Here is a 27529-nt window from a genome sequence, read left to right as displayed (position 1 = left end):
GAAAGTTTGAAACAATTAAAGAATTCTACAAGTATGTATTTATAAAGTAAAAAAGCAACATACATGTAAAAGGATCTGTAATCTTGCTCGTACAACCTTGGAATGATCAATTGTGATTTTTCACATGTAAAGCCCAATTAAAGACTTTAAAGTTTCAATTTTCTTCTAGACATAATGCTATTGTAGTAAAGTACATAAATGTTCTTTAAACCTATTAAAAAAGTTTAAGATTACAAAAATAAAATAAAATAAAAAATAAAAATTGAATTATTACATAAAATATGCTTACCAAAAATATCAAGAATGTTGCGCTTTCATTCCTAAACGATCCCATTTGTTTTGAATGAAGTTGTAATACGGGGATTTATTCGCTTTGAGAAACAAAAGGAAAATTGTACCCAAAACGGTATATTTTTCTATATCGACAGTTACCAATAACAACAACAATCAGGTTATTATCCTATTGGATTTTTCTAAAGCATTAGGTTCAGATTGATTTTTGTGCACCTTAAAGCTGTGCTTTCGGCCCGATTATTTTCTCAAATAGCATTTGCTTTCATCTTTTATTGTAAAAAATCAATTAGAGCTTAAAATACATGTAAATTTCATATGTTAACTTTTTAATCACTCAATTCCCAATGAAATACTAAGATCCTTTCCAAAAGACAATCTTGGTAAACGTGGAGGAGTGCCATTGCTTTGAGAGCTTGTTGATAGGGTTTCTGGGGGAGGAGGAAGAGGAGGAAGAGGAGGTAAAGGTAACGCTTCTTCATTTTCTTCATCGTCACTGTCTTCAAGATAAACCTTAGTTAATCTTCTATTTTTTGCTGATGATGTTGGTATAGGTGGCAATGATGCATTCATATACCAATGAATATGTGACGAATTATGAGATTCTATGCTATTTTGACGCTTGATTGTGGTATAATAATCATTATTGTAGAAGCCATTCATCATAAAAATTGAAGGTGTGTCAGAATCTGTAGTATGAGATAATGATCCACCTCTGGGAGGCATCACAGATGGACCCAGCTGAAATGAATCCGCAGTAAGAGAAGAAATTGTAGATAATGCAATACGACGACGCATTGCGTAACTTGTACGTGGTGTAAGTAACGTAGAGGATGCGATAGTATTCATAGCAGGAGACATGGCATTTTCGATAAATGTTTCTTCTACTTGAGAGCCTTGGTATTCTTGTTCTCTAAGGGGTATAGTAGCTGGCAATCCAGGAGCTGCACTAAAGACTGGAGAAGGCGGTCTTGATTGAAGCGTAATATGACTTTTGTTAGTGGACAATGTAGCTGATGAACTAAGACTTGGGGCATTCATACTTGATGTTTCCGAATGAATGGATTTTGTATCATCTTCCACCTGCTCTTTGCTTTTCTTTCTGTTAATATCTATTACCATGCTGTTGCTATCAGAAACAGTTTCGTTCAAGTCTTTTTCAATGACAGGGTTCGTAGTGATCTGTGGTGAATTAATAAAACTATGATTTACTCTGTCAAGAGCAGGAAGAACGTCTGAGCCAGAGGATTCACAACTAGCGGATGTTTCTACTGTTTCAAGCGGGTTTGGCAGTGGGGCACTGGGTGGAGGGTAAGCAGGAGTTTCTAATTTTCCATTAGCAAGATCTACGTTGATGGGAGATAGAGGTTTTCTATATTGTCTCCTCATCGTGGGCGTGGTTGTTCTTGGCCTTTCTTCCAGTAGCCCCAAATTTTCTGGTGAGCGAGTTTCGTGAGAAACAGCAGCTGTACTAAGATCAAAAGCAGACGCAAACTTTTTGATGGAATTGCTTAGCTTTCCAGATCCATTGTTTAATGTTGGAGATGCGGTTCTTTGAATTGACGGATCTGGATGGTTGCCTTGACTAGTATGTGGTCTTTGATATTGTGAATCAATAAACAACATTGATGTGGTTGTCATTGCTAACATCTCATCATCATCATCATCGCTATTAATAGGCATCATAGAGTTGTCTCTTAAAACACTTTCGAAATCTTTTTGAGTGCTAATCTCAGCCGCATGCTGTGCAGATGCACGAGACTCTATCTTATACGGCAAATAGTCTGGGCGTGCTACTTCTTCAAACGCATATCGCATCATACTTTCGTTTGTTGAATCTGGCTCTTTTTGAGGGACTGAGGCAATAATGATGGGTATCTTGGCCTTGATTTCTTCATATTTTGAGCCAAACTGAAAAGTGACCTCAATTTGATGATAGATGGATACTAGCGGAGATTCTATAGTGCAAGCTAAATAGGGATGAAGGCGGTGACGAACAAGGCAGGGTCTTTTCCATGCTGATACATTCGAATCAGGATAATGAACGAGTGCTGGTATAGTGCGTTTTCCATACTCTACATGGGAGTCTTTTAAATCGTTTGCTTTAGCTAATTTCCGTTCCAAATCAAAAACTAGAGAATCCATGTTGTACATGGAAAGATCTGTGTCATATTTAGAGGGCGATTGGCGTCTGTTTGAATATAGAAATTTAGCATTTCTTATTTTTAAAACTTGTTTAATGTTCTTACTTGTAAAGCTCAATTTGAACCAGTTGCGTTCTAATACTTTGAACTGGCTTTTGATCGGCAAAACTAATGTATCTAATGGCCATTGGGATGTATGTTTGTTGTAAGCAAATGATTTGTGGTGCATCAATTTCATAATGAAACTTCCCAGGAATGGTCCTCTGTGAAATCTTAGTTTCTATTATTGGCGTAAGCTCTTTGTAAGGTAGTAAATGGCGGTGTATGACAATTGGGTATTCCGTAGTAATAATTTTTGTTAAACCAATAGCTATTGATAAAATTACTTTGTAATTGATGATGGCGCGTTTTGTTAATAAACTTCGAGGGTATATATTTGGTATGTCTATTTCCCAGGGTATAACATGGTCTCCTGCTGGTAAAGTGGTTTTTCCAAACAAGGAGAGCTTGAGCTTTGGTAAGAGAGGAACAGACATGGTGTGGCTGGGTAAATTGACTTGACTAAAGCCTTTGAACTTGACTGACATATTTCGGATTTTTACTGGCTTGATTAACTTCAGCCGTACTTCGCCTTTTAAAATCCTTGCTGTATCGGTTGAGTTTTCTGATTTCGGTGGGCCTATAAAATCTACTTGGGCCTCTACAGGCTCAATTTCTATAGACTTAAAGCCTTCTTTCATGTCAAAAAACTTTGATTTTATTAATTGAAAAATTGTGGCAATTTTTTTTGAAAAAAGAAAAAAGGGAGGAGTATAAATAGAAGGGAAATAATGTTATACAAGAAAAAGAAAGAGAACGAGAGAGAAAAAACAAAAGTTAGAACGAAATTAAAAGGAAGTTTAAGTAAATATTTGTGTGTCACCTTGCGTTGGGATAAAAAAAAAGAGCGAAGGTTGCACTTGGTAGAACATTAATTTTTTTTAAATAGGTTTCTTTTTTTATATAAATCTTAAGCAATGAAGCTCGTGCTTGGGTGCCTGTTCGCTTTAATTGTACTAGAAATATACTATGCCCCATTTACGAAAGTAGAAGAAAGTTTCAACTTACAAGCAACCCACGACATTCTCAACCAAGTTAAACATTACGACCATCTTGAGTTCCCTGGTGTTGTGCCGCGAACTTTTGTGGGTGCAACGCTCTTAAGCGCTCTATGTTGGCCATGGACAAAACTAATTCCCTCAATCACTTTGTTCGATCAGCAAATTCTTGTTCGTGCCACATTAGCCGCTATTATTGTTCTATCGCTTGGGCAGTTCTCTCAAGGAATACGCGTTCTATTCAGTAAAAATACAGCGATCATCACCATCATGCTCATTGTTTGTCAATTCCATTTTGTTTTTTGGTCTTCTCGAACTTTACCAAACACTTTAGCTTTACCTTTGGTTCACTTGGGGCTGTCCCACTGGCTTAAAAGTATGGCACAAACCAGCGACCGTGCTTTTCATCTAAAACAAATGTCTCAATACCTTACCTTTGCTGGTATTGTGTTTAGATTTGAGGTGGGAATCCTTTTGGTTATTTTGATGTTCACAGAATGGATTTTTAGTCGATTTCATTTGATCAGTATAGTGAAGACAATAACGGCCACTGCATTACTTAGTTTAATCACTACCGTCCCACTTGATTCATACTTTTGGAATCAATTGCTGTGGCCAGAGGGTATGGTATTCTATTTTAATGCCATCTTAAATAAGAGCTCAGAGTGGGGAACACTTCCATTTTACGCATACTTTACGAACTTCTTGCCACGATTGCTCCTTATTTCATATCCACTTATGATTGTTGCTTTTGCCCGTGATACTCGCGTTAGACGTATACTCTGCCCTATGATCCTTTACACTCTTGTGTTTTCTCTTGTTCCTCATAAGGAATGGAGATTTATCATTTATACTGTTCCTGTATTCACCGCAGCAGCTGCCACACAAGTAAATGCTCTACTGATTTATCAACGTCGATCTTCCGCCGGCCGTTTTGGTTTACTACTACTTACAGGTGGTATACTAGCCTCATTCTTTGCTTCACTCATCATGTTTCAAATTTCTTCTCTAAATTATCCTGGTGGACAAGCACTGAAATCATTACACGTAATTAATGAAAGCACACCCTTCATTTCTGTGCATATGGATGCTGAAACAGCCATGACCGGTGCGTCGCTTTTTGGCCAAACAAACACAGATTGGAAGTACTCTAAAAACGAAAAAGATGCCACAGAGGAGGATTTTATTGAAGCACGATATACTCATATTTTGACAGCGAATCCTGAAAAGTTTAATAGTTCCTTATTTGAAACAGTTCATGTAACTTACGGTATTGGTAACATCCAATTGATATTGCCCAACAAGGTTTATCAAGATACAGGACCAAAAAAAGAGATTATCAATCTCTTCGGAATAGTACGTTTAGAAGTGGCATTGACACCCAAAATATACACACTTCGAGCAATTTATTCGCAAAAGACTTGGGTCCAAGCTTTGCTACGCAAATACCCAGTTATACTTTTTAGTAAAACGTATTGGTAAGTGAGACATATGTTTGTCCATGTGTGCATCTGTTTATTAATCACATTATTAGTCCTTACTGTAAAAGGGCTAAGCAATTAATTGCCAAATATTCAAACAGCATAAAAATAATTGAAGTCGATCTGGAGGAAAACAGTCGGGATATCCAATTGGCTTTGCATAGCATCTCTGGTCAATACACATTTCCTAACCTTTTCATTCATGGCCAAAGCTTTGGTGGGTTTGATAACCTATCAGAGTTGGATCGACAAGGGAAGCTGTCCAAACTCTTTTTAGAACAATAAAACTCAAGAACATGTGCACATATCATTTGTAACACTTCAACTTTTAACACTTATAGTTAAAAAAGCAAACAAAACCCCGTACTTTCCTTTTACGAGTATACCACGTCTTATTAGGTCCCTCAAAGTATAAACAAATTTAAGTACAGGGAGACTATATGAAGAACTTGAGAAACAGTTACTGGGAAAAACTAATTCTCCAGAAAATTGAGTTACTACAACATCTCGGCTTCGGCCGTTACAGAAACCCTTCATATACAATCCAAACACAGATGTATTTCACATTACACTTAGCCCAATTAAGTGAATAAAAAAAAATATCATACCCAGTTTTAAAGCTACTTTCGTAGTTTAGTCTATATAAACCTATCAGCTTTTCAAACGACCACGAGTAATCAACTTTCGAATAAAATAAGCTTAATACAACATATAGAGCTATTAAAAAGTGTGCATTAACCAAAAGATTAAAAAAAATAACAAAAAACTGACTTGACTGACTTGAGAATAACATTTCTTTTATTTTTGACCTCTAAACATCTTTATATCCACTTGGTGTTTGTTGTTCATTTGAGATTACGATGTTTGAAAAAGTCTAGTATAAAAATACCAAATGACATCAAACTCTATTGTTCGTATATTAATTAAAAGCAATATGTCGTGATAAAACCTTAAAATAGACTATATCTCGATGAAAAATCATTATGTAATAAATGTATACTGAGAAAATGTCAAAATGTATGTGCATTCATACGTCAAACGGATTTTGAAGCTGGTCTTTCTGGGTGGCCTTAGCGGATATGAATGATATTGTTTTTTATTAATTAAATTAACTTTATATCCAAATGTTTTGGCCAATCATTTTAGTTCATTATGATCTAGCTCTATAGTTTAAATTGCAAATCAACAGTGATTTAAGTACAGATTCAGTAAGTAGATCAATTAACCCACTTTTCATATCCTCGTATTTAACTATATTTTATAAGAATAATTTTTTAAAGCCATATATAATAAGGATCAATAAAGCAAAATAGACCTTACAGCTAATGTTAATTACTTACTCATGCAGAATGAGAACAAAAAAAAATTGGAAACATCGTACGTCGGGTAAAATATTTCCAGTTAATATAACAAAATAGAAATATGTAACCAAGTTATCGCTGAAATAAGAACAAAAAGGGAGATTAAGAGAGCGCTGTATTCTTCAAACAAGAATCCCGCGCGTCATCTTCATACCAATAAACAAAAACCTCCCCCTATTGCCATGAAAAAGGATTTGAGAGGTAAGAGGCTTAGTTAGTATAGCTGTTATATATTTATTATGAATCAATCTCAGGGTCCAAGGATCTGACTTGGTATGCTAGATCAAAGAAGTTGATTTAAGGATAAGATATACCAAATATGTATCTGTGTCACTTAATTGTTTTTTATGCTAAAATATTAACACAGTACTTACTTTGCAGAAATCAACAATCATGAAAGCCCAAGATGACTGCTCTGTAGATTTTTGTGTATATACCACTTTGCGATCCTCTTAGATGAATTTAATCTCAGTTTATTCTAGGGTGAAATAAGGAAGTGCAGCGATGTCCGAACACAAAGCGAAATAATTAAGGAATCATCACAACTTGAATATGAAGGACTTCTATATGGAGCATGGCAACGAGAATTTAGCTAAGATGAGCAATATATAAGTATATACTTTCCTAAAGCAAATGGTTACTGGATTACTGTGCCTTATAGAAGTCGGGATGGTGATGAACAAAGTCTAAATTACTTAGTATGTCTAAAATGATTGAAATAATTGTCCAGTTGAAAAAATAATGATAATAGTAATGGTGGCTTTAGTCAAAGGTTACTCTGCAGTACTGGTATTAAGTTGATTAAGAAGAACAAGCTTTTCATGCTTAAATAAAGTTTTCAGCTACAAGCGATCTTTGTGAAAGATTTAAATAAGCTAAGCAAAACAGATTGAAATCACAAGAACTAAAAAAGAAAAAAAAATCGTTCAATGATCAATGTTGAATCAGATTTATAATGAATTTATAGATATGTCAATATTGATGAAAGACGTAAAAAAGTGTATCTAAAAAATAGAAAGTATGCACAAGACCATTTATTAGCGTTCTGTTTGAGATACTAGAGCAAACAACAATTTGAATAGATATGAAGCTCCTTTTTTGATTTCATTTAAACAAATGAATAGCAAGTAGCATGTTTAGAAAGTGTGTCATATCGTTAATATTGTTTTATGGACTTTTGTCATAAACTTTACAATCACTTTCTCAACCAATTAATAAAATTTTTCTTTTTTGTTTTAGAAATTGGAGATTCTCATCTATTCAGAAAGTTTTCAAAAATACAGCATATTTGTAAAAACAAAACAACAAGTTAAATTTGAAAAAGGTGTGAGTTTAAAGAAGTCCACGAATTGAGATTGAATACATGCAATTTATTTTTGCGAACCGCAAGTTCGTACCGGGAGTACTGTACTTAATCAAAGTGTTGAACTTATTACAACGTCTTCTAAAAAGTAGAAATCTTTTTAGCTGATTACAAAATAGTAGAGATTTTTCTAATTGGGTGTAATACAAGGTAGCTAAAGCGTGCACATGGCATTCAAGCCCTACCAAAATATTAATTTCCATCAGAAAAAAACAAGCTCAAACTACCTATGACCCTTGATACGAGATAAATTTACTCTTGAAGAACATTGTGCTTGTTGCAGCAAGTATGAATCAAGATTCCAGACACTTCACTTAAACAGCATCATCCGGGATATTTTTGTATATATCGCATGCATTTTTTTTTTTGACTATGTAATTGCATTAACTAAGAAAAACCTTTACTGTTTGCTGCAAAAATACCAATTAAGGCAAGTTATATGTTTTATAATACAACTTAGTGTGAATTCTCTGAAGTATTTTATTTTTATACGTGCAAATTTTTCCATACTTGTTCATGTTTCTTAATTAAGATTCCTTAGGTTAAACAATTTATTATTTGCAACAATAAAAATGACAAATATTGAAATTTCAGATTTTTTAATATATTGAGAACATTAAACACCTTTTATAGAAAAACTTCTTAAATTAAAATTCATATCCGCAAAAATGTGAAATGTTTGACACAAAGAAAAATGTAATTTTTGATATAATTAACTAAACAATCCACTCAACTTTATATATGAAATATGCTAAAGAGAATATGAGGGTTATAACGAAAATTTTTAAACTAGTAACTATGATCAACAATGTGCCACGAAAAAAGGACTCTTAGAATAGCCATTGTTAAAATAACTTCTAATTACGTTCTAAGTAAACTCACTTTAATAATACTAAATCTCGATATCTTTAAATACTCATATCCTACAGCAAAGTTCTGCGAAAAATATTCCATAAATTAGCTTACATCTTGCCTTTTTTAAGATTTCTTAGTTGTCGAGTTTGTACCTTTTAGCAGATTTGAATGCTTACTATGCTTAAATCCTTTTTGATTCTGTCAATTACTTTGGAGAGAACTTTTCATATTTGTTAATGCATGCTTTACAGGCTTCTTTCACATCCTGAGAGATTAGAATTTTACTTTCAAAATACACAATTGATTGATAATAAAAGTCAAAAGATAAACAAGGCTGGCCATAATGATAGACCTTTTTGTTGAAATAGGATTATATGAAACCCCCTTGGTAAATATCCAGAAAGATATTATTATTAGTATATCTCCATATTAAAAATATCAGAAGCAGTTCTGGAATCAAATCATTAGCTTTCCATCTGCAAATTTGTATTCAACTTCACAATTCTTTTCATTCGTCTTTTTTAACACGCTCTTTCTTGACTATTGCTTTGTTCAAAATTCTTATTTATGTAACTACACAGTTATCACTTAAAAAGTCTCTACTCGCTCTCTATGATTCCTCCTTGGTTACATTCTCATTTCATTATAAGCAATACTCTTTTTCGTGAGTTTTTAGGTGCCAGGGTCAATATCATTGAAAATACATAATATTTGATGCAAATATCGCCAAGGGAGGGAAATGGTGTTTCTTCATAGAAGAAAGTAAGCCATTTGAAATATTGAGCTAAAAAGGATCACTTTTCCGAGACCTTTAGCTTATATAAGGCTGTACTGGTACTTGGAAAGAGAGTATGACAATTTCTTCGCATTGGGTAATTTTCGAAGTCTTTATCAGACGAAAAGCCATAGTAACATTTCTGTTGGTACTATTGCAGTTTGTAACGCTACCAAATAGGTATTCATACCTTAAGCTATGATCCTTCAGAACTACCAAAAGTTGAATCAATAAACTATATTAATTTTATTTCCTCTGTAACAACAAAACAAGCTATAAAAGTGATAAAACAGTTATCGGCCTGCTATAAAATTATAATACATCTCTATTTATTACCTGATACATCTTTTTTATGTATTTCTACTATTGTTATCATCATCAAAGAGAATATAAAACAAATATAAAGAGGAAGAAAGATATCAAGAATAACGTCAAAAGGCATTTAGATGCCAAATTTATCATCGACGCCATAGGGACAATGGCTAAATTGTTTACTCTTTTCTGTACGAAGCACTATTGAAATATAATAATGAAACAAAGTATGATATATCCCTTTTTACAAGTAACATAACCTAGTCAAACGTTGGGATATTTACATGAGTTGATTTGCAGTATACCAATAAAAGCGATTTAATTTAAAAACACCTCTTGAATATACTGCTTATTGTTGAAGTGTGCATTTATTATGATTGATCAATTTTAATATTTGAATATAATTTCTTCCCTTCTAATTTTATGAATGTCCTCAGATGAAAAACAGCATACAGATGCTTGTAAAGAGGACAATAAATAAGCGAATTCAATATTAATATTCCTAGCAAACCCTCGTAGAATAAGTTTCGGCATTTCTAATGCCTCATCTAACATGAACCATTCTGTAGAACTTTATCTTTCGAAACTTCCTTCATGCTCACGCCTGCATAAAATTATGCCCAACTACAGCGCAGATAAAGTATGCATATTGTGCATTGCAATTGAAACAGATGAGCGCCTTATTTGGCCCTGCCCAGTCAAACGACTTCTATAGGATATATCAGTGCATTGATTCCTTGGTGGGCCATTGCTATTATATTTTGATCAAACATTTTGACCATCTCAAACAGCAGTCAAAATACTATTGTATCGAAAACTTGGATCTTTTCAGTAATCATTTACAATGTTTTAAGCTTATAGAAGCTACACTAGAAATATGCTTTCGAGTATTCACTTTTTTCATCAAATGAAGCAGCAGCAAGAGCTACAAATTTACTAGGATGAGTTCCAATAAAGTCCCCGCAATCTAAAAATGCATAAACCTGACAATACAACACCTTACTAATTTATTGTTGTAATTTATTCCTTTAGTTAGGCTCATTTACAATGTGACAACAAACATGGAAAGCTCATTTTTATCTTTATAGCACAACACATGTGTTCTTGTATATTGGAATAACAGCACCATGTCCTAAACCACCTATATCAAGAATAAGCGATAAAGTAAGCAGGCAAAAATCAATAATTATAAAATCGGCATTACTAATTTGCCTTAGAAAACCAAATTTAGCCCTTACAAGGCCCCTTTTTTTTTTAGCTTGTGCTAATAGCATTTTTCTTTTCTGATTCCAATTTATGAATAAACCCCTTCACCACTTCATCAAAGCTATACCTCAGTAAAATGTTAAAAAAATATGGTTTGTATACGGAAACATAATAGATTCTATGTAGTTTATGATTTGATTTAAATTTAAAACTCGAACGAAGACGCGGCTAGGAGCATATATCGCTTGAGAATGTAAATGAAGTTATATTGAATGCTTTCTTTTTAAATTGATATCATCTAAGAGGCTTCAAATTTAATAGTAAAAACAGTACAAACTGCAAAAGGAAAAATGTTTAATATCTCTATGGAGCTGTAAGGATGAGCAAAAGTTTTATAATTATCTCAGTAAATTCCTTTAGTAAGTGGGAGAAAAAAAAAGGTCAACCACATAAAAAAGAAAGGCAAATGTTATTTACCTTGTTAATTAAGGAAAGTATAGTGGTGCTACATGCCAAAAAGTGGTGGATGCAAGATCGATAGCTATCTGAACGAAAAACAAAGCTTTTTTATGTAAATATGCTCCTGGGTATCGCTCTTTGCCACTTTTCTCTTTTCACTGATAGCATGTCTCGTTATACAAAACTTCACAAGTAATTCCTTGCGATATTTACAGTGCATTCATTTAAAAAGTATGATAAAATGTCTTGTGCTTATCAATTGAGGGGTTATGGATTCACGGCAAAATGTATTTGTATTCTATCGGCAAAGCATTAACACTTTAATTTCTCCACAATTTATTTGTTTATATATAAAAAGAAAAAAAAAAGGGGGGGGGTATAAATAAGACAAGATGTGTATGTGTTGATAAATAAGCATGGAGAGTTTAAAATATGTGTGCGCTTAAGTAGTGTTCATTAATTCTCTTTGGACTTGTCATCAGCATTAAATGAAGTTGAAGATTGAGCTGCTATATAAAAAAAATAAACTTTAATAAAATTGCGTTTCATTCATTATATAACTGACGCACAATATGTGTTTAAGAAATCATCTATGTTGAGATATTCTATACCATTGCTTCCTTCTAAAGAGAGCTTTTCTGCTTCCAATCCAAGCTCTGTTGCCAGTTTCTTTAAACTAGCGTCCAAGTCGTAGTTTGTTGTCAATGGATCGGATGGCGAAATAGGTGTACTTACTGTAGGTGTTCCTTCTTCAGACGTTGTACTAATAGGCGTTTCTAATATGGGCGATAAAGTGTTGATTGTGGGAGTAACTGTCGATTGGGATTTTACATTTGTTTCAGTTGAAGCACTAAAATAAGAAGTATTGGTCAATTGGTTAAACAGTGTTGGATTAGAGTTTGCTAAGCTAATCAAGCTCTGGAATTGTGGTGCATTAAGCAAAGAAGAAAAGTCTATTGTGTTTGGTACGGTTGTAAGTGCGTTAGAAACAGGTGCATTATTTTTGTCATTAAAAGTTTTTAATGAGCGTAGGTTGAGAGGAATAGAATCTATAATAAGTTTAGAATCTAAAATTAAATTAAAGCTGTCAAACTTACTCAATGATTCTGCTGTTGCTTTCTTAGTTTGGTTGTTTAATTCAATTGCATCAGCAAGATCAGATGTTGCATATCTGACATCTGAGGATAATGGGATGCCAGTGTTGTTTTGCAAGTTAGGAGAACCATTTGCAAATCTCGTAGAGTTTAAAAAGTTTCTGGGATTATCTGAGCTTCCTTCTTCTTCGTCGACGTTTTCAATTTTACAACGTGGCCTTTTCTTTGAGTCTTCAGCTGTGCTAGCTTCAATCAGATATTGACGTTTACGTGGAGTAACTCCATGTTTGTTTTTATCACTTGAAAAGACTGAAGCCAAAAATTGTAAAATCTTGTCGATTGTCTCTTGGTGTCTAATATGTCTCTCTTTGGAAGCAACATTTTCTTGCCACAAAATTTCATTGTCGTTTTGAACATTTTTTAACTCATTGCTGATAGATGTTTGATGCTTTTTAATAGCAGAGATTTCATCCAATATGTGGTGAATGTCTGCTGCGCCAGCTTCTTTTTCTTCTGGATCACGCCCTTTCTTCCTTGTTACCAATAACAGTAAATCAGGTTGGCTGCGTTGAAAATGAGGGTTGCTAAACTCCCAGCGCTCTGACTCTCCTTCTGCACTAAGAACTCCATTTTGAAGGTGTGGAACCTTATGGAATCCATACATGTTTAGCTGACGAACAAAGGACGAAAAATTGCTATGCTTGAAAAACCGAGGTAATACTCTTTTTGCAAATTCTTCATGATGAAGCACAAAGAATGAGAGACCATCGGGTGCCCACCGAATAAGATCGTCTGTAGACGAATCGTCAACCATTCTAAATAATTAATAATTAGATCAAGAATTTACCTATAAGCAACTAGTTTACCCATAAAGTTTGTTAAGAAAAGCTGGGACATTCTGGAGTTTATTTCTTTGTGATTGGGATGAATTCACTACTAAGTTTGGACTTGCAGTCCTACTGGGCATCGCTTGTGGATTAATAGATGAAGTTTCTGATTGTGATATTGTCTCTGAGGAGAGTGAATCAAGAAGTGGAATAATTGCAGGTAATTCACTCATTCTTTTCTAAAGTTGATCTTTATACCATGTATAAAAAAAGGAGCTGAAAAAAAAAATAGCTTTAAAAGATGTAGCGGAGAATTAATTTAGATGCTAAAATCGAGTGCGATCGGTCATGGTTCTTTCGGACAACAATAATTTCGATCAGAACGGTGGCTTAGCCAAGTACCTTCATTGACATCTAAGGCAACATTGTCTACATCCTCTTCAACCAAGCGATCTTGAGCACAGGTGGTGACCAAAAACTGTAAACCACCTTTACTTTCTTCGCACCAACTCCTTCAACAATCGCATCCGACACAATTAACATGAAAGGATTAGCAATTTTTAAGACGAGTATCTGGCGTCCAGGCCATGGCCCAGACAGTGTATTTGTCGATATGACTGGACGCAAAGAATCCAAATTTGAATTCTTAGGCTTGGTTGCTAAACAATTTCCCTCTCGAGTGGGTGTTATCACTCAACAAGTGGGTTCTATGAAGTTTGCAGAGATCAATTTTGACGCCGATGATATTGCTTTGAATGAATTTTTAACCAATGATATTAAGTTTGCTGATAATTCAGTCATTATTCCATGCAGGGCTCTTGATAGCCAGATGGAAGTAATCCACCTTCATCTTTCGAATTTGCCTTTTTTGGGCGAAAGTGCTTTATTAGAAGGTTTACAAAAAAGTTTAAAAGCTTATGGTGAAATTCTTGATGTAGAGATCCTGTTGGAACCTACTACGCGTACTTATATGTGTACCGGTTATGCTGTTCTTAATGTTTCTTCTCAGCATACCAAATTTAAACAATTGACGTACCTCATCCCTTGGGACGAAAAGTGTGAACATGGTTTCTATGCAGTTTGGAACTAAATGCCTCATTACTGTTGTTATTTTCATGAGGAAAGATATGTGGTAGTGGACTATCCCAACAATCGTGCTAGAACTTTCGGTTGGGATTGTGGTATTGATGACCATATGGTTGCTTCATGTACTCGCAATAAGCCATCTAAACGAGCTCGTAAACAATCAGAAACTAGTGTTGCTATTTAATTATTTGTTGAGCAGGCTCCTACTTCACTCGCTATCACTGAATCTCCCGAAGCTACAGACGTACCCACGATAGACGTAGATGCTTATTCCAATATCGAAAATCAAGTTCACTATGATGAGACCCTCCCTCACAATCCACCGGTCGTACCACCCACCCCCTCTTGTAACCAGTACAATTTCTCCTGGCAGGACAGGGCCCAAGCGTAGTCGTATTCATGCTGCACAAAAGCCTTATGAAAGTCCTGTCACTCGATCCCAATCAGTTCCTCCTAAAGAAACAATCTATGTACCATCTGTTAGCATGCAAGTCGGTCAAACCGACACCATGATTACTAATTCTTCTATGGACTCCTCCTCATCCGTCACTCAAGTGGACGAAGAACCTACAACTCCCATGCTACAATAATATGAGTAATAAGTCTCAAAGCTTATTACTGCCTATTGCTTCACTGAACTATCACAGTTTGGTGAAGTCCAATAATCCAAAAAAAAAAAACCACAATTCATACATTACTTACGCTCCTTAAAATTTGACATTATGACATTCCAAGAAACACATGTTTCAGATAATACGCTTTCTGCAATCAATACTCAATTTCAAGCCTGCTATTCTATGTGAGCTCATCACTGTGGTATTGTCTCTCTCAGCTCTTCTTTTATACTCTCTGATAAATTAGTCCCTGAAAACGATCGAATTATCCTTACAAAAGTCAAGCATCCTTACAGTGTCTTTGCGTCTTTCTAATTGCTTGTACTATATGCTCCCGCCGCTTCCGGTCAACAACGCCAGCAGTTCTTTGATCATGTCCTTTATTTATTACACAATTAAGATCTGAACATCAACCTCAATCATCCTTCCATTACTTGAGGCTTCAACTATTCTTATATACATCCTCATTTATCATCATAGACATCACTTCAATGGGTTTCTTTCTTGAACGACCATTTTTATAGTACCTTAATGAACGACGATCATCTGGGCTCCCTACTTTCAGGAGGAATGCAATTACTTACTCTATAATTGGCTATAGCTTTGTCAATCAAGCATTTCGTACTCGAGTTATCGAAGGCAACTTACATAAGCTGGACGCATCATGAACTGACCACTCATTACTCTCGGCTACCTGCTGCATTGGTCCCTCACCCTCGGGTCCTGGTTTGTGGCGGGGAAACCCACTTCTGGCTCGTAAGCCTGCTTACCAACAATACCCCCCGACAATATTTAGATGATATTTTACTGAAAATACATTCTGGATGGAATGCTCAAATGAAATAGGATTTTGTCAAGATACAAGTCAAAAAAGTGACACGTACTTTTGCGATTGATTATAGCGATTAGTGTAAAAAGGTGATACGGTACCTAGAGGTTGCAAATTAATCTGGTAAATATTTTTCTTTTTTTTTTTTCTATTGATATTTTTTATTTTATACTTATATTTAAGGACTTCAACCAAATAGAATCTTGCTGGTGTGTATTAACCAAAGAAGTTTTTTTTTTCTTCTACATACTTTATCAATTTTTTTGAATTAAGTAGAGTAAGTGATACGAACACAACTATTGCCCATTTTGTAAAATTCATGAACGAGCTTCTTAATATCATTGACATGGACGAAAGTCTTAGGGGTAGTTATCTTGAAATGGATAACTGTACTATTCATAAGTCTCATCCAATGATAAGAAAAATTGAGAGTAGAGTTATCTCCAGTATAAGGTCCCATTCTTGCATTAAAATCGCCACATAGGATGGTATACTTGACATCGGGCGTTGTACGTAGTAAGGAATCCAGGGCCTGACGGACGGCTTGATTGTCAAGTGAGAGGGGAAGATAAATACAATGTACAAGGGTGTCTGCAATAATGAAGCAGAGTTTGTATTGGGAAATCGGCATGTCGTCGTTCGGTAGGTGATGAACATGATATGAGCAGGTTGGATTAATAAGACTGATACCTTGATGGCCCTTAATGGCTAGGGTTGTATTTTGATACCATACGTGTGAAATTGTTTCCAGTGAGTAGGGTATTTGTTAGGTGGCAAAAGCCAAGTTTCAATAGTAAGAAACGAGAAAGATTGGTTAAAATAGAGTATTGGCGATATGGCCTGTTTTGCTAGGCCTATGGCATTGAAGAGGTCAATAGTGATTGGACTCATATGGAGGCTGTATCATCCATAGGAGCAGTGACTTGGTTTATATCCTTAGTTTCTTCAAAGGTGTTCAAGTGATCATCATCGGAAAAGAATATGTCGGTATCTTGCTGTTTGTTTATTGTTCGTGTTAGCAGAGTTTCTTGTAAAAGTCATTTGCTAATCCAACCCTTTGAATAAAAGTATCGGGCAACGGCGAATTTGAGTGGGTTCAAATGTATTGCAGAACTCTTATTTAAGGTCCAATTGAGCACATAAAATTAAAATATGCAAATGTCCGCCCGGACCAAGTCAATCCGTTAGGAAGTTAATGCTAAGAAAAAACCCCTTTGAGGTCAAGAATAAAAATGTAAAAAGGGGCTATTTATTTTTCGGAAATTGCCATTTATTTAAATGTTATATTTTATTAAAGGTCCAATTGAGCGCTAAAAAATAAAACAAACAAGCGTCCGCCCGAACCAGATCAATCCGTTTGGAGGTTTAATGTTTAGAAAAACCCCTTCGGGTTCAAGGGTAAAAAATGAGAAAGAAAAATAGGGTGCATAGAGAGACATACGAAGTTAGTTAAATTGTTTCAGCCATTCAATTACTTTTTGGCTGTGAGGTGTCTTGCATGGGATGGTTGTATAGTGTTATAGTTGATCTATATCATGGAGGATAGAACATATAACGGGGCCATCGACAGGTCCAGGACAAAGCAATACTAGAGGGAACAGATGTGCATGTCGGAAGTATACTCAAAAGGAAAGATATAGGGTCAGCTATTGTTTCAGGCATACAGAGAAGTCGATGCATATTTAGGCAGTTGATGGAGTGACGTCTTGACAGGTTGTTGTTGGGGTGCCGAGGGCAGGGTTTGGGAGTAGCACCTGGAAACCAACCAAGGTGCCATCGTATACATCGACTTCTTTCTTCATGAGTCATTGGTAGCCACAAGATAGGGTCGAGAGTGATTGTTGGGCGACAGCTGGATAGTAGTCTGGAGTTCTTACCTTGGATCTCTTTTTCAAGGTTAGAGTGGAGGAATTTCTTTTTTATTGCTCTAAAGCCTCGGGTATCGAAGTCGGTTATTGTCGGCGGCATCAATCTCCACAGAGCAGTTTTTGATAGATTATACCAGTGATGACCTCTGGTGTACTGTATATGTAGTATTAAGCGATACAGCGGTGTGTGCTCAGGTAAAGATAATGAACGAAAGAGGAATTGGGCTTGCAGGATAGCTACTCTTTCTCTCATTGTGGGCAACTTAGCCAAATGGAGCATCACCTTGGTGGATGTTTTTCTAGACGCACCGTAGATCTTATATATGCATTTGTCTTGTGCCTCTTCTAAAGATTTTATCTGAGTATGATTGAAGCAGTTGATAGCTATGCCATATTCCATTTGTGGCCGAACTATTTGAGCATAAAATCGAGAGCATAGGAGCTTGGATAATCCAGATGGGTTTATCCCAATAGAAGATAGGACATTCATCGTAGACATGGCTTTAAAAATATTGCTTTGAACAAGCTTCTCCGGATCAAGGTGGCCGCCTGGTTTGAAGGGTGCCATTTATTTTTTCAGAACGGATAAAATTTTCTAGCCGCACTGTACGTTTGCTGAGACAATACTGATCTCTGGACTCCCAGTTGCTGTGTGCTTTCCGTTATTTGGCGTGCCCATTGGAGATTTATTACTAACAGCTTCCCTTTTATTGATAAACAGCTGTTCAGTTGTGCTATGTCGCAGTTTGCCACCCTTAAAAGAGACAAGCTCGACATCAACTAGCATGTTCAATTGCTTACACTCTGTTTCTTTTAGTTCATATTGCTCTTAGACGTGTGGCTTCTATTATATTTTATAAATAAAAATAAACAAAAAAAAAAAACGTTTGCTGAGAAACTAGATTGGATATTGTTGCGAACCTCAATTCAGTCTCAATTACAGACAGGTCGGGTCACTGCTACAGCAATTGCTTCATATCAAATGGAATAAGTACTGTACGACTATTATGCAACTACTGCGGTTACTATACAGAAAAGTTATAAGCATACTAACGTTTTCATATGAATAAACATTATCTTTGATCTGAAATAATAACCTACTTTATTTCTTCCTTTCTACTTGAAGTCTCCTGCCTATTTAGGCTACTTATTAAACCCCAACTTCAAGACTTATTTTAATATCTTACTGTGGCTGAAATTTTTTTTCAAATAAATGTATTCAAATATTGCTTAAAGACTTACACTTTTGAGCCAAACAGAACGCATGAGTAGAGAAGTAACTGTAAGATAATTTTTTTTTCTGATTTGAGATAACTAAGGAGTATAAGAAAATGTCCCATCAGGAGAAGAATACGAAGAGTTAAGCTTGGAATCTAAAAAAAGCGCCAATTGATTTTTGCGCTCAGCATTGAAGCAATAAATATGTCTTGCGTATTTGGTGACATCTTTTTAATTCTACAAAAAATGATATTAAATATGAAACTTCAATAATGCAAATGTATATAAAAAACTATGTAGCTGACAATATCTAAACTACTTGGAAATCAAGAAGGAAACATCAAACTATCTAGAAAGTAAGATTAATGACGTAAGCATATAAGGATAAAATATGGAGGGAAGGTTTACTTTATTCCCCATTTAAAGGGTATAATAAAGCAGGGTACCCTTGAGTAGCAAGTTTCATCATTAATAATTTAGTGATTACCTATTGTCATTTTTAGTTTGCCAGCTCAAGGAGAATGCATATACGCCAGTTTGCACAGCTTTCTGATATAATTAGGATTTTTATTACATATTATTTGCTCATCGTTTTTTGCTGTCGCTTGTCTTTGATTATCTTAATAGTATATTAAATGCATTTAGCTATTTACTTTTTCATTTGCTCATGCCTAAGGCTAAGAAAAAAGCTGATATCATTGCCAAATAAAGCGGCATATGCATTCATTGTAAGCTAGTCTAGAATAATTTCTGTTTTATTGAAATATGCAGTTTTCAAAAGGGATAATGTATGACAAAGTTCAAAGTTGAATTTTGTCTCACCAAAAATAAAATAAAAAATTAAATGGGTGCCTACAAACAATTGTTGTTATCTGTTGTTGCATTATAGGCACTTCAGAGTATACTTGAATAAATGTATGAAGTATATTACAAGTCATAATGAAGTTTAATATATAGCGAGCCCATTATAGCAAATCTTTACTCTATTTCACATAGATCCTTTTTATATATGCCTTGTATAATACATTTCACTGTGTCATATGAGAGACTGAAAATAATACCATCTAGCTAGGAGTTGAAACCTCCTTTTCTTTTTAATTCTCGTGTGATTTCCTTAGAAAGAAGCTTTTATTTATTCTCTCCTTTCTTGTTATTTATTGAACTTTTGAGAGTTCAGATATCAAAAAGAATTAAACCAATTACCCCTTTTTGCGATGTATCGTTTTTTTTTTTGTTGTATCTCCTGTCTATCTTGTTTACTCCTTTTAATATCAAAAGTACATATAAATCGCAGTATAGAATACTAAATCCTTTTTCTCTTAATTGATTTGGAAACTGATAATATGGCATACAAATATTGGATGGCTTTTTTGCTTCTTGCCCTGGTGACATCTACAGTGTCGAGCTTTGAACTGAACAAGGAAATCACTGGTATTAGAAGATTGAAAAAAAGAGAGTGCGACTTTACCTGCAGAAATGCAAACAACTGTGAGAATCTCTGCATGAATTCTGGAGAACCAGATGTTTTATTATTAAGTGTGTGTCACGATGGAAAGTGTTATTGTGGTTTCATGCCCAGTGAATAAAATAAACATTTTAAAATCCAGCTTGAATATTCGTTCTTATTGTTTGTGGCTTTTCTTTGAAGAAAAGCAGGTTTCTTTTTTTTTCTTTTAAGCATAATCTTACATTAAATAGCATGGTCAAGGTAACAAAAATACGCGTTTCTATTACCTTATTGATTCTTATAACTATATACTTATTAGACAATTGGTACTCACAGCGGTCATTTTCATTGGTAAAGTTTATACTTGTTTCCTTCGAGCCACTTGCAATTAATATATATTTTATTTAGTGACGAAGCCCTAGCTATTGCTTTATTAAGAAGAACCGATGAATTCAAGGATGCTGTCTTAGTCCGTACCCGTGATCCTGCAAAGTTGGCTGAATGTGACATTATTGTAGATGTCGGAGGCGTATACGATCCTGCCACTCATCGCTATGACCATCATCAGGTTAATATAATTTCTAAAATATATTTTTTAAATACATATAATTCTAAATAATTACCAAATAGCGTGGCTTCACAGAAACTTTCGACGACAAGCACGCCACTAAATTAAGCTCTGCTGGTTTAGTATACAAGTAAAGGATTATTATCACTAGACAAATATGGAATTTCTAATTTGCATTGTTCTTTTTAGACATTTTGGTAAGGAAGTTGTTGGTAAACTTCTTGGTAATGCAGTTTCACCAAGTGATGCTGAAAAGATCTATCTCAAGACATATGACGTAAATAGATATTGAACGCATGTCATAAGACAATGTTGATTGACTTTTAGTTTTAAAAAGTGTTTTGTGGAAGCATTGGACGCTAACGACAATGGTATAAGCGCATATCCCAACAACATCACCCCTCTTTTCAAAGAAACTCCTACAAGTCTTCCTGACAGAGTCGCCAAGAAGAATCCCTCTTGGAATGAAGTGGTCACCAATGACGAGGTTGATGCACGTTTTGTCCAAGCATCTGAGTTGGCTGGTGAAGAGTTAGTTGATTATGTTCTTAGACTCAAAACGTCTTGGTTACCTGCTCGTACCCTTGTGGTTGAGGCTCTTGACAAAGCTGACGAAGTTCACTCTTCTGCTCGCATTATTGCCCTTGAGCGTTCTTGCCCTTGGAAGGAGCATTTACTTGATCTTGAAAATGAACGCGGCTTAACTGGTGATAAGTCAATTCTTTATGTACTTTATCCGGAAAGCAGCCCCGAAGGAAACTGGAGAATTCAATGTGTCCCTGTTCGTCCTGAAGGCTTTGAAAATAGAAAGAGCTTACCTGAAGCATGGAGAGGCTTCCGTGACGATGAGCTTAGCCGCATTTCTGGTATAGACAACTGTATCTTTGTGCATGCCGGTGGCTTCATTGGAGGCAACAAGACCCGTCAAGGTGCATGTGAAATGGCAAGATTAGCTTTAGAATTGTAAATAATATTGTTTCTTTCATTTCTATAATAAATTAAGTAAAAGATCTTTGTCCCATTGTCTAAGGACAGCTATATTCTTTATTCTTGGCCAAGGTTGTTTTTGTATGATATTATCAAGTATTTTAATAAGCGTACAATTGTTTATTCTTTTCGGAGACCATATATACAGCTTAATTTTTTTTTTTTCATTATAGATTCACAACGATTATTTATGTGTTTATGATAGTATATCCGAGCCTGTGATCCACTTGAAATGAAAGCTTAAAGATTTTGGTAAAGAACAAAATTCCTCCTAATATCATAAAAAATTGAAACAGACGAGCATTTGCATTTTACTGCAAGTTTTTTTTTTTTTTTTTCTAAAAAAAAAAAAACTCTTTTAATTATGCAATGTTATTTAGTTAACAGCAATACAAAGCTTGATAAGCAAGCGCCAGCTCAATAATTGTAAAGGCATGTTTCATATTGAATTTGCTGCTCTTATAACGCAATGTAGATTTTACTTCATTGAAGGAACTCTTTTTTTAATGTTTCGCTTATTTATTACTTTAATAAATTTAGTGATAGCTTGATAAACCTAGGTATCAAGACTGTTTACATTAATATCATTTTTTTAAATTGGACAACTTAGCTTTTGTAATTTATATTGAATCATGCTTATATTTCATTAAAGCTCTAGCTGTTAATTCTAACATTTTCATTTTAAAACTAAATGATTTCTACATTTTCGCTACTTTTATTTAGATTTTGGAATTATCCTCTTTATTCTACAAACATTCAGTGAAAAGTCCACATAGGCGTTGCTCATAAATTAGAGTTTTTGTTCCACATATTGAAAAACAGAAACAAAAAGTATCCAACATCATTGTAACAGTCACCCGGAACTGCTTATATAAGTTCATTTTAAAATGATTTTGACATTTGATCTTTTTTTAAATACTTTGCATTATGAATAGAAGTGACAGACATCAAATGTTGAATGATCCAAACTCAACTTTTCCGACTGCAGAAGATATGATGCCTTCTAATGCTTTTTGTTTGGAGGATAGTCTTGAATTCTATGTGTCGGGGGTTGTTGATGGCTCATCTTCGCTGAGTGCAGCTGACAGTGCTCTTCAAAGCTCTTTCACTAGCAGTCTTCACAATCCTGAACACGAAATCTATGGTAACAGAAGACTGCAAGGCCTTCACCAATCTTTTGCTACCTTTCGACCTCCATCACCTTCTGAACGCTGGAGGAACTACCTTGAAGCAGCACGCAGTAGCCTTATATTTTACACCAATACAGATGACACTCAAGAAGCCACAGACAATGATAGTTATTTTGATCGTAATAGCTCTAGCTCTTCACTTGATTTTTCTCAAACAGATGATGTGAATATTAATCACGTTCGAATCAATAGTCCCATACCAACACATCAGATAAGGCAATCTATGGCAGTGCCACGTTTATTGGAGAGAAGAGTCTGTGATCCCAGTCGATTTAAAAATGGCGAAAGGCTGTTAAAGTTTGATGTTTTGGATCATGATGGGTCACATATAAGGTATGTATAAAAGTTCGCATGTCTAAAAAATTGATAAAGGTAAACTAAAAATCAAGTAGCTTGAAGCATAAAGTGCAGAATATTCTAAAAAATGATGATACTGTATATTGGTAAGTTTTTTTTTTTTTAAAAAAAAAAAAAAAAGAATTGAATAAATGTTTATTATCAAACGGTTATCAATAAATTCTATTAGTTCATTGAGAGGTGGGGTTATCAATGTTTTGCTCAAATATGTAGGCTATTCTGAAACTGGATACATGTCCGATACAATTTGCTCTCTTTCTCAGATAATTATTAAGTCACCCGAAAGAGGATACAGTTGCCCATGTAAGCAATAAGAAGGAAGAGAGTACTCATCAATACCTATACTTACAACAAACACTTTAGGTTCAAGTGGTCTTGTGTTCATTTCACATAAGGAGATTGATGTCAGATGTAACTATAAAAGATAATATTATTTATGGACTGAACACATCCTAATAGTTTTTTTTTTTAGCAACCAGCCAGTTTAATTCTTTTACAAAAGAAATTTACGAGCATTATGTTGCAAGCAAAGAGGGAAATTTAGATGATTCAGATCCAATAGGATATTTTTCACTTGACAGCATGAATTGTCAAAAAGATGTCATCAGGCTTTCTGACAGGTAAGTTCATGCAGTCGTTTTTTAAACAAACAAACTCTAAAATACAACCTTAGATCTGCCAAATATGTCCTAGTTAAGCTATTGACAGCTCGTCGTGTAGGCAGCGCATCAACTGCTAGCAACACTGATTTGCAGTTTGTAGGGTTTGTTGGACATTCTGGTCCAAGGTCTTTTGCTGGTGCAATGTTTCGATGAAATCATTGAGCAGATTACTAGCTATAAGAATCTGCTGCTTAGAGTAATCTATAGTCGTCCTATGTAGTAAAATTGTAAACACGTATAAATACGCGTTATAAACAAAGTAAATAAAATTTAAAAATATTCAATCACAAGTATATGATTCCGCATTTAACTTACCTTACTTTTGATTCCCCATGTTAACCGAGATGCAGCATTCGATTTATACTTTTAGATTCTTCATCATATATCTCCGTGTGTAGTTGCAATAAACTTTTATGCAGTTGCAAATCTGACCGAAGATCTTTTCCTTACACAAGATCACTTTTATATTCGCTCAGGATATTGTAAGCTAGAACTCTTTAATATATTAAGACAGAGAGTCTTCTATATATATGTTTTCTACTATTTATAGTTTTACTGTAAGTTAAATTCAAGTATAAACAATTGATTCTCTTATGTTAGTTATTTAGAATATTCAGTCAATAGTTGGAACAGTGTTAATATTAAAGTACTTTATAATCTTTTGATTTTCATCTATACGCAGAAGTATTGGTATATAATGTATTTGATTAGCACTATATATATTACTTTATAAGTAAATCTTTATTGCTATATGAAATATGTGCCTTTACCAATTATTTTCTGAAGCATATGTAGTAAAATACAGCTATACAAATGCAGTATCCAATCGTTTCGGAATTTAAAAATGCGACGAGGATGTTGGGTAACCTTGGCTGTATTCTTCGGAGATTTAAAATTTTTGCCTTTGCAGCCGTTGATTTTTTTTTTTTTCCCTCTTTCATTGAAAAATATCTATAAAAAGCCAAGCAGCAAAGGATTAATCCCTTTGTGTATGAAGTATAATAAACTTTAGTAACTCTATGTCTTCAGAAATTATATTATCAACACAGAAAACTTCTGGTAGACGAGGCAGACCTAGAAAGCACCCCTTAGATACCGACAAATTATTAAAACAACAAGAGAGAAAGCTACTTAGATTACAGCAGCAATTAGAGGAACAGAAAAGAAAATTACAGCAAAAAGAAATATATTCGCTTGAAAACAAACCAAGAGAAGAATGTTCGTATAAAGACTTTTATCCCGATCTCAACATTAGAGAACCCTTATCGATTGTCATAAAATCGCCACCTACATCTATTGCTGAGGCAAGAAAATCAAAAGAGGTAGATCCTTTGAAATCACCTACTTCAGATGAATATGAAACAGCTTCAGAAGGAGAAGAAGCTGTTGAAATCGCGAATCCGATCATCAATCAACAACGTAAATTACCCGTTCCTTCTTTTCAAGTAGACACCACCCATAACAGTGGTAACAACGAATTGCCGATTTTTAAGAGACCTGAGAATCATTATATTCGATATACAGGTATCTCTTGGATAAATGATTTGATATCGGTTGTTTCTTATAAAAAAGTCTATTAGAGCCTTCAGAAAGCCAATTATTTAATACAATTGAATACGACATGGATGAACAAGGTAATATATTACTTATATGTGCTTGTAGATGTATAACTTTTTTTATAAAAAAGATGAGATATGGCTCAAGATACTGAATAACGAACGAAGGAAGGAAAAATTGGGTGAATTAAACGCAGATTTATTTGAAAACATTATTGATCAATTGGAAAAAGAGTGGTTTGATCTTGTAAGTTTTTATTATTGTCATTATTATTGGCGCATTTTATTTATGCAATTTTATCAATAACAGGTTAAAAATTTACCCAAGAGGGTAAGTGAAGAACTTACTTTTCCTGAAGATTCAAAATGCGCAATTTGTGACGACGGAGAGTGTGAAAACAGCAATGCTATTGTATTCTGTGACGGGTGTAATCTAGCTGTTCATCAAGATTGTTACGGAGTTCCCTATATTCCAGAAGGTCAATGGCTTTGTAGAAAATGTATGGTCTCACCTGATAAACCAGTTTCTTGTATATTCTGTCCAACTGAAGGTGGTGCCTTTAAACAAACTACAACAAATCAGTGGGGACATTTGCTGTGTGCTATTTGGATACCAGAAGTCAGTTTGGGCAATAGCGTTTATATGGAACCCATTGATAACATTGCAAACATCCCGAAAAGCAGATGGAAATTGACCTGTTATATTTGCCGACGACGTCAAGGAGCGTGTATACAATGTGATAACAAGCACTGCTTTACTGCCTTTCATGTCACATGTGCACGATGGGCTCGTCTTTATATGAAGATGAAGCCACCTAATAGTCATTATGATGATGTAGCTTTAAAAGCTTTTTGTGATAAACATACACCAAAAGACTATAAAGAACAAATTGACGTTGATAAAAGTATTGCAGCAGCACAGCAATGGTTCTTAAATCAAAGACACAAGAAAAGGCAACAAATGCCGCGTAGAAGATATGTTGATGAAGAATTGGAAGCTGATAGTAGCGATAACCCTATTGAAGACAATGTACAGAAGAAAAAGCCCAAGAGAAAACGAAAAAATTCTATCACCCAGCTCTTATCCACTTCTAAAGCTGCACGTGCTCACCAACATCATTATTCTGCTGGAGCCCCAGTTGCTCCACAATACATTATGCATAAATTAGAAAACATGAAGTGTGTTCGTGAAGCTAATCTGCGAAAGAAATCCTCACTGATTAAAAGTGTATGTCGATATTGGTCTCTTAAACGAGAATCAAAGAGAGGTGCTCCTCTACTTAAGCGATTACATCTTGAGGTAATTACAGTGATATATATTTATACTGTATCTTATATATAAAATACTATGTATTTAGCCTTGGACCGCTTCAGCATCTCAGCTTAAAGAATCCGAAGTGGAAGCTGCACAGAAAGCCTCGGTAATATATACATATTTATAAATGAACTCTATGGCTAAACTAGTACTTTCTTATATGTTTAGTCTTTGATGAACTTACGCTCTGATCTGGAGAAGGTTAGAATATTGACAGAACAAGTTCAAAAAAGAGAAAAGCAAAAATTGGATAGAGCACGTAAACAAAAGGCATACTTGGATTTGATTTTATTTCCACTAGATTATATAATTGGACCTGTTCTTGATCAAATTTCAGAGTAAATTTGTTTTGTTTTGTTATAATATGTTGTACTGATTAATTTTCTACCTTAGCTTGGATAAAAACGGAATATTTAGATACCCTGTAACACAAGAAATAGCACCGGATTATCAAACTATAGTGAAAGAGCCCATTTCATTTTCAGAAATATCAGATAAGATAGAGTCCCATGCGTATACTGGCTTTGATCAATTTGAGGTAAGACATATAAAACCATGAGTGAATTG

The 27529-nt window shown here is 34.7% G+C and overlaps 9 protein-coding genes across 9 annotated transcripts; 5 read left to right on the top strand and 4 right to left on the bottom strand.

The window, feature by feature from the left end:
* Window positions 1-624: 624 nt before the first annotated feature.
* On the bottom strand, window positions 625-3022 carry RO3G_03274 (uncharacterized protein; the record flags this gene model as incomplete). The annotated part of the gene is made up of 3 exons (XM_067657865.1): window positions 625-2423; window positions 2541-2715; window positions 2822-3022. 3 exons carry the CDS (start codon window positions 3020-3022, stop codon window positions 625-627), a joined length of 2175 nt encoding a protein of 724 aa, XP_067513966.1.
* Window positions 3023-3949: 927 nt separating this feature from the next.
* On the top strand, window positions 3950-5298 carry RO3G_03273 (uncharacterized protein; the record flags this gene model as incomplete). The annotated part of the gene is made up of 2 exons (XM_067657864.1): window positions 3950-5010; window positions 5067-5298. 2 exons carry the CDS (start codon window positions 3950-3952, stop codon window positions 5296-5298), a joined length of 1293 nt encoding a protein of 430 aa, XP_067513965.1.
* A 6502-nt stretch (window positions 5299-11800) lies between these two features.
* RO3G_03272 (uncharacterized protein) lies at window positions 11801-13252 on the bottom strand (the record flags this gene model as incomplete). Its single annotated transcript, XM_067657863.1, has 3 exons — window positions 11801-11853; window positions 11956-12393; window positions 12442-13252. 3 exons carry the CDS (start codon window positions 13250-13252, stop codon window positions 11801-11803), a joined length of 1302 nt encoding a protein of 433 aa, XP_067513964.1.
* A 554-nt stretch (window positions 13253-13806) lies between these two features.
* RO3G_03271 (uncharacterized protein) lies at window positions 13807-14355 on the top strand (the record flags this gene model as incomplete). Its single annotated transcript, XM_067657862.1, has 1 exon — window positions 13807-14355. One exon carries the CDS (start codon window positions 13807-13809, stop codon window positions 14353-14355), a length of 549 nt encoding a protein of 182 aa, XP_067513963.1.
* Window positions 14356-16062: 1707 nt separating this feature from the next.
* Window positions 16063-16425, bottom strand: RO3G_03270 (uncharacterized protein; the record flags this gene model as incomplete). Its single annotated transcript, XM_067657861.1, has 1 exon — window positions 16063-16425. One exon carries the CDS (start codon window positions 16423-16425, stop codon window positions 16063-16065), a length of 363 nt encoding a protein of 120 aa, XP_067513962.1.
* Window positions 16426-17327: 902 nt separating this feature from the next.
* On the bottom strand, window positions 17328-18230 carry RO3G_03269 (uncharacterized protein; the record flags this gene model as incomplete). The annotated part of the gene is made up of 1 exon (XM_067657860.1): window positions 17328-18230. One exon carries the CDS (start codon window positions 18228-18230, stop codon window positions 17328-17330), a length of 903 nt encoding a protein of 300 aa, XP_067513961.1.
* Window positions 18231-20579: 2349 nt separating this feature from the next.
* On the top strand, window positions 20580-21862 carry RO3G_03268 (uncharacterized protein; the record flags this gene model as incomplete). Its single annotated transcript, XM_067657859.1, has 6 exons — window positions 20580-20588; window positions 20647-20678; window positions 20736-20895; window positions 20958-21025; window positions 21085-21172; window positions 21233-21862. 6 exons carry the CDS (start codon window positions 20580-20582, stop codon window positions 21860-21862), a joined length of 987 nt encoding a protein of 328 aa, XP_067513960.1.
* Window positions 21863-22833: 971 nt separating this feature from the next.
* Window positions 22834-24244, top strand: RO3G_03267 (uncharacterized protein; the record flags this gene model as incomplete). Its single annotated transcript, XM_067657858.1, has 4 exons — window positions 22834-23405; window positions 23599-23732; window positions 23902-24049; window positions 24103-24244. The coding sequence occupies 4 exons, from the start codon at window positions 22834-22836 to the stop codon at window positions 24242-24244; spliced, it is 996 nt and encodes a 331-aa protein (XP_067513959.1).
* An 866-nt stretch (window positions 24245-25110) lies between these two features.
* Window positions 25111-27304, top strand: RO3G_03266 (uncharacterized protein; the record flags this gene model as incomplete). The annotated part of the gene is made up of 6 exons (XM_067657857.1): window positions 25111-25558; window positions 25672-25725; window positions 25779-25894; window positions 25958-26947; window positions 27006-27068; window positions 27131-27304. The coding sequence occupies 6 exons, from the start codon at window positions 25111-25113 to the stop codon at window positions 27302-27304; spliced, it is 1845 nt and encodes a 614-aa protein (XP_067513958.1).
* Window positions 27305-27529: the final 225 nt, after the last annotated feature.

The sequence above is a fragment of the Rhizopus delemar genome, genomic scaffold (assembly GCF_000149305.1).
Source record: "Rhizopus delemar RA 99-880 supercont3.2 genomic scaffold, whole genome shotgun sequence".
NCBI classification, from domain to species: Eukaryota; Fungi; Mucoromycota; class Mucoromycetes; order Mucorales; family Rhizopodaceae; genus Rhizopus; species Rhizopus delemar.
This window is presented reverse-complemented; position numbering and strand designations above follow the sequence as displayed.